Raw genomic sequence first — 7,111 nt, 5'->3', positions numbered from 1 at the left:
TTGATAATTCCACAGATGGAGCGATAGTTCGGTCTGCTGAAAATAAAATGACTTCCTCTCCAGTTTTAACAATCCCTATCATTTTCTTTCTGCCAGGAATAATTCAGAGATGCACCCCAGTGAAATATCACTACTCTTCATCCATCCTACCGCGAAATTTACCCATCAACATCACAAAGACCATACGACAAGACGAGTGGCACGCACTCCGTAAGTCTGAAAGTGTTTTTCTGTCTTTGTGGGAAATTTTTTTGTCTCAAGGTTTTCTGGTTATGTGTTTTATCTGTATTTATTCCACTGGTTCTTATGTATTTAATTAGCAGAGCAGTTGAGCAATGCAAAGAGAAAACAACAAAGTTTGAGAACATTCTTGATCTTTCATCTGATGATGGCGAATCATTCTAAAATGGCCTTGTTCCATTATCATTTAACAATGTTATCCTCCAGACGAGCGCCTTTTATCCTGTTGTGTTGTTATTCCTCTGTTATTTATCCTTAGCAGCTACATTTTTTCCTTAATCTGCATCACGAGGGCATTTTATATAAAGTCAACCTCCTGATATTGGTCAGCTGTTCCTTCTGCAATTGTTTGTAGGATTTACTCTCATCCCATTTAAAGCACAGGTGCCCCAATTTTCAGAACACATCATTAAATCTTTTAGCCCCTCCCTCCCAGATCCAACTCTCAAGCAGAAAGCATAAGATTGATTAGGGAGTCAGGTTTTAGACTGAACATATCACATCATATTGTTCTGTACCGTGCTATCGCTGTATTGTGTAATGCTGTATCGTTTCGTATAGCATTGTACCTTATAGCATCTTTTCAGATAGCATTGTATTATATGGCAGCGTATTGTATTGTATAACACTGTCCTGTACATGTACATTGTAACGTGTCGTGTTGTCTCATATTGTATCATATTGTGTCATCGTATCACATCGTCCTATAGTATTGTTGTTTTGCATCATGCTGTATTGTGTCGTATCATATAGCATTGAACCTTGTAGTATCTTATCATACAGTATAGCATCGTATCGTATCTTTTCATGCCTAGTCGTATGATATCGTACAGCATCATCCTGTCGTGTCTTGTCCTGTACCATAATTGTATTGTGGCATGCAGTATTGTGTCGTATTATTGTATTTTATAGCATCTCATCGTATAGCATCATATCTTATCTGATGATACCATTAGTTGTCGTATCGTATTGTATAGCATTGTCCTGTCCTGTCCTATCATCAGGGGTGGACAGTAACGGAGTAGATTTACTTAAGTACTGTACTTAAGTACAGATTCTGAGGATTTTTACAATACTCAAATACTAGAATTCTTTCAAACTTACTACTCTTACTCGAATACATTTCTAAGGCAAAGATTTTTACTCTTACTGGAATTAAATTCTGAGAAGGCTCATGAATACTCGTTCATTTTAGGTTTGCCTGTTGTTGTTTTTTTGTCCTGTCCCCCCCAAAATGCATTTGGCCGCATGCAGTGTTCGTCAAAGAAGGAAACCTATCACAGTACATGTTCTCAACTGGGATTTACGTAAAAGCGGAAATACGTCACCCCCTACCCAATCAGCTCAAAACAAGGCCGCGGTGGCAATGGCTACTGTCGAAGAAGCCTCCGTTGAATCTGATGAACATGATGAGCCGGAGTTTTATGAGGCGGAGGAAGAAAACCCATGGCCTCATCTTAAAGATATGTTCGAGTTTGTAGAAGTGAAAAAGGACAAAGCGGACTCAGACAAGAAAAAGTACATTTTGAAATGCTTATTGTGTTTGCCAAAGAAAAACTGACAAAAGTAACACCTAGAGACCTCTTGTCACTTAATTTTACAGTACTACAGACTGACAGAGACTGGCAAACACAGGGCCACAGAGACACACAGACTGGGGGGCAGGGGGAGACAAACAGATGGGGGCGGGGGGGCAGACAGACAGGTGGGGGGAGACAGACAGTCTGGGGGAGACAAATATTGTGGTACTGGTATATGTCCTTCCTGTAAACATTGAGTTGTTGAAAGCAGAGATTTAGTTTGTTGTAAAGCAGTGGTTCTCAACCAGTAGTCCACCAGGGTGTCCTTTAGGGGTTCCAGTTGGTCCCCAGTATGGGCTTGCACTAGGAGGTAGTATGACTAAGCCGCTGTGGCTTAGTGTAAAAGAATTGAGCAAGCCACAAAAAGCCACCGTCTGTGTCCAAGACAGTGGCGCATGGGCGGACGAGCAATGCTTGTCGCTGGGGGGGCGTGGGGGTCCGGGGGGCCTCCCCTGGGAAATGTTTTTGAAAATGTGGTTGTTTTCCTGCATTCTGAGGGCAAAATCTTCTGTTCAGTTTACCTACAAAAATACACTAAAGTCAACAGTTCAAGTTGAACTATCTTTATTTCTATCCTACTTTATGCAGGTATGAATGTGAGATTCGACAATTGAAAACTTGCATTCACAATGTGAAGATGGTCATACAAAATATTACTCAATGTTTACTTGTAAGTTTTACTTAGACTAGAAGACATTTTAACTTTGACCACCACCAACACCATTGGTATGTCATAGTTTAGTTTAGTTTTTTTTTTTAAATTCAATAACATGATTTTTCATTTCAATTTAAAAAGGCATATAAAATATCAAGCGAGGTGAATACACATTTACATGCATCGCTGGTTATTCCTGTCGGTCATAGGGAACAAAAGTCTAAGACTACAAACAAGTAATGATAATATCTTTCATTTACCTTCTGATCGGTCTGTCACCACTCCTCCCCCCTCTCAGCATTCACCATTTGTTTAAGAATGAGGACTTTAACACAAACTCTACTATAAAACACTGGATTCTTTTGATCGATCGTCCTCGCCTTGTCTTACACCAATTCGCGGGTTCAGTTTGTAAAAAAACAATATTTTTGTTTTTCATTGGACGAGAGGAGGTCATGACCCGAGTGCATATTTAATGATCGGGAGCGTTCAGGTCACTTCAGCTATTTCTGTCGGCATGCTTCGGCTAAATTCCGTCGATATGCGGAAAGAGCGGCGCTATTTTTGCTAGCGCCGTTCGCTAGCGGAAGTAGCGCTAAAGGAAATAGCGGCGCTCGCTAAAGGAAATAGCGAGCGAAAAAGTTGTAAGTTTTAGCCTTTTTTCCGTAAAAATAAGAACGCCACTGTGGCTACACAGTCTAACAACCTTGTAGCCAATCTGGAATTTACTTCGCCTATGGCGAAGTGGCGAATGGCTAGCGCAAGCCCAGCCAGTTAAACGAGTTGGTTGGGCCTGTATGGCTCCATTTGGTCTTGTGTGTGTATGGAAGGGGGGAATTGTTTAGTACAATATGAAAATGACATAATTGTCCTCTTTGATGATTCCATTAATTTTATTTCCATTTTTATAGATGTTGAGGGAGGCTTGGTACACTATAACATAATGGTTCTACAGGCAAGCACATCAGTGCAGGTGGTTTCAATGAGTTTTCTCTGAAACAAGAGATACAAGGTACTACGGTATATATAAAATTGTAAAATGACAGTAATTCAGTCAGGTCAATTCTTATCAAAGATAAAAAAATAGGAATTTACTCTTACTCTTACTTTTACTTTAAGTACATTTAAAAGCATTTACTCTTGAATACTTAAGTACATTTAAAAGCAAGTACTTTTTTACTCTTACTCAAGTTATGTATTAACTGGGCTACTCTTACTTGTAGGGGAGTAAATTTTGGCCAGAAGTATTTTTGTATATGTATAAGTATATTTGTACTCTTACTCAAGTACTGGGGTCAAGTACTCTGTCCATCTCTGCCTATCATCGTATTGTGTAATGCCGTGTTGTATTGTATCGTGTCATATCATAGTGTCTTGTCCTGTCTTGTACTATAATTGTATTGTGTCATACCGTATTGCATTGTATCTTATAGTATCTTATGGTATAGCATCATATCGTATCATATCATGCCTTGTATCGTATCTTATAGCATCGTCCTGTCCTGTCCTCTCATCATATGGTGTATTGCTATGTTGTGTCGCATTGTGTCCTGTTGTATCGCAACATATTTCGTATTGTTATCCTTATTTTATCTTATCTTATCTAGAAAGCTCTTACAGTTAATTTTGACCTTGTATTGCTAACTGCTTGTATTGTAATACTTGTAGAGTTTCAGCTAAAATGAAAGGAAAGGTGTACAAAACTGTGGTGAGACCAGCGATGTTGTTTGGTCTAGAGACAGTGTCACTGAGGAAAAGACAGGAGACAGAGCTGGAGGTAGCAGAGATGAAGATGCTGAGGTTCTCTCTGGGAGTGACCAGGAAGGATAGGATCAGGAATGAGTACATCAGAGGGACAGCACATGTTACAGGTTCTGGAGATAAAGTCAGAGAGGCTAGACTGAGATGGTTTGGACATGTCCAGAGGAGAGATGGTGAATATATTGGTAGGAGGATGCTGAGTTTTGAACTGCCAGGCTGGAGGCCAAAAGAGGAAGGTTATGGATGTAGTGAAAGAGGACATGAAGGTAGTTGGTGTGAGAGAAGAGGATGCAGAAGACAGGGTTAGATGGAGGCAACTGATTCGCTGTGGCGACCCCTGAAGGGAAAAGCCGAAAGGAGAAGAAGAAGAAGATTGAATCAGTGCTGGAATATGATAGAACAAAACAATCATTTAACTTTAAGATCAGCTATTAAATTATTCATCAATTACAATTTTGTGAGTTTGCTTGTTTGTCAATTCTTAGAATCATTGGGGAAAAGTAAGACAGTTATTTTAATAAGTGACAAGAAGCCATTAAGTGACCAAAAAGATAGATAGAGATAATTTTACGACTGCAAATACACCCAACCTTATACCTTAAATTATCATGTAAAATACAAAATTATAGTATGAGGTTTTCTTAGCTTAGCTTCTAGAATTTAAACGAACCCTCTTCAGTGTCACCGTTGCTTCCTCTTGCAGATCTAAGAAGAATGACTGCTGGCTTCGTGGGCATGGCCGTGTCCATCATTCTTTTTGGCTGGATCATTGGAGTGCTGGGATGCTGCCAGCAGCATGATCTCATGCAATATGTAGCTGGGCTACTCTTTCTCATGGGAGGTACTGTGAGAGCACATACACACACACACACACACACACACACACACACACACACACACACACACACACACACATGCAGACAAAATCCAATTTACCCAATTTCTGAATTTATTTGGTGACAGCAGAGAGCAGCCGGAGACAGTAGATCAATGTCGTGCAGTAACATGATTCCTGTCCTGCAGTGAGATGCACAGAGCACGTACGTACCAACGCTTTAGAACCTCTTTGTCTCCTCTGCTCACACAGGAACATGCTGTATCATTTCCTTGTGCACATGCGTGGCAGGAATCAACTTTGAGTTATCCCGCTACCCCCGCTACATGTACGGCCTCCCCGAAGACATTAGCCATGGCTATGGCTGGTCCATGTTTTGTGCCTGGGGTGGGCTCGGTCTCACATTGCTGGCTGGCTTCCTCTGCACCTTGGCCCCTTCCCTGAGCACGCCGGCTCGCACGACCATCCACAAGCCGAGGCAGGAGAACGGAACGGTGTGACGGAGAGCAGCTGACCCGCTGATGTTTGATGTTTAACAGTGAAACTGTTTTTTTGTTTTTGTTGTTTTTTTTGTCCAGTCACCATGTACACCACCCTTGACATCTCCATCGCCCCCCCCCCCCCCTCCGTCAGTGTTCAGTGTGCCTGAGAAAGAACAGACTCATCTCCAAAATCCCTGAGGTACCTGCAGGAGTACCGACCACCCGTCTTGACGGGGGCTGTCGTGGCACAAATAAGACATTTGTCTGGTTCCGATGTTCGACGTGCATGTTTGACATCTACAGGTGACTGTTTTCTCTGAAGAGAATTTTTTTTATAATGGTGCTCTTGTAAATCCATAACAACACACACACACACACACACACACACACACACATATCCACACAGTGCACACACACATATACACACAAAACCGGACGGTTCTCAACACATTCAAATACTAAAGAATCAAGGGAGTAACCCCCACCCCCCCCACCACCTCCCCGATCCCAAAAGAAACCAACACGAACATCAAACCAGAGCATCATGTCAGCGTTCCTCTTTCAGTTGAGTGATGTGTGCCGTGTTAATGTTCATAATAACAAAAAAATATGGTGGCGTCGACCGCCTGTTGCTTCTGTTTAGCCTAGCACACTATCTGATACCAGACATCGCCACCCCCCCCCCCACCATTACCCACTCAAGGGGAGAAGGTCAGCAGCCTCAGCATGAACAGTTCCATCAAAAAAAAACAACACAGAAGTGAATTAGCATTGATTGTTCAGTGCTTTAAAGACTATATATGTACAAAATGCATCTCTGTGTAGATCCAGGTCATCGTTTGTGTAAAGTAGATTTTGAATAAGAATCTTTGTTTGCTGTTTGTTTTTGAGGCGATAATGGCTGATAAACGGTCGCAGGAGGCTGCCGGGAGCCTAGATCAACCACGTAGAAGTATTTCAGATAGACGTTGACCGGGTTGTTTACCGACGGGTAACCTGGTAGAAAAATAAGAAACAAAACCGAGAGGACGTGTTTAATCAGTCGGGGGGGGGGGGGGTTCTGTTATGCGAGCAATTTAAGAAGGAAAAAAAAAAAAAGCAACTCGGCAATTCTAAAAGCACAATCTGTGTTCCAAGTCCTCATCTAGTGCATAAATACCATAGAAGCATCACACACTGGTAGGCATTTTTAACAGGACTTCACCTCCTTAATGGCTAAAATGATCAAACATGCATTATATGGAGGATAACTAATATAAAAGAGAGAATTTTTCCGTATTTAAATGCACATTAATACAAAAAAAATGGAGGTGCTCTTCACTCCAGCAATGATTTCTTTTTTAAAGTTGGACATGTCATTGAATCTTGGAAAACAAAATAAAAATTTTAAAAAAGGAAGTGAAGTAATAAATCCATGAAACATGTTTGATTTTCAAGTATAGACGTGACTGTGGTGTTTGAAATCCACCGCCTGACGGATGTGTTGAACACATCTTGCATCATTTCTTCAGTCAAACGGATATTTATTGTGTACATGATGTAGTATGCAATAGGAACG

General features: G+C 41.1%; 1 protein-coding gene across 1 annotated transcript in view; it reads left to right on the top strand.

Annotated features, from left to right (window-relative positions):
• Nucleotides 1-5,659, top strand: part of tmem276b (transmembrane protein 276b) — an 8,262-nt gene extending 2,603 nt beyond the window's left edge. Inside the window, exons 2-4 of the mRNA XM_068319337.1 lie at nt 97-210; nt 4,940-5,077; nt 5,324-5,659. Coding sequence (XP_068175438.1) covers nt 97-210; nt 4,940-5,077; nt 5,324-5,571 — 500 coding nt within the window. The 3' untranslated portion in view covers nt 5,572-5,659. The remainder of the gene's footprint in view (nt 1-96; nt 211-4,939; nt 5,078-5,323) is intronic.
• The last annotated feature ends 1,452 nt before the right edge of the window (nt 5,660-7,111 follow it).

Source organism: Antennarius striatus, chromosome 1, assembly GCF_040054535.1.
Source record: "Antennarius striatus isolate MH-2024 chromosome 1, ASM4005453v1, whole genome shotgun sequence".
NCBI lineage: Eukaryota > Metazoa > Chordata > Actinopteri > Lophiiformes > Antennariidae > Antennarius > Antennarius striatus.
Note: the sequence above shows the minus strand (reverse complement) of the source record. Positions and strands in the feature narration are given on the sequence as shown.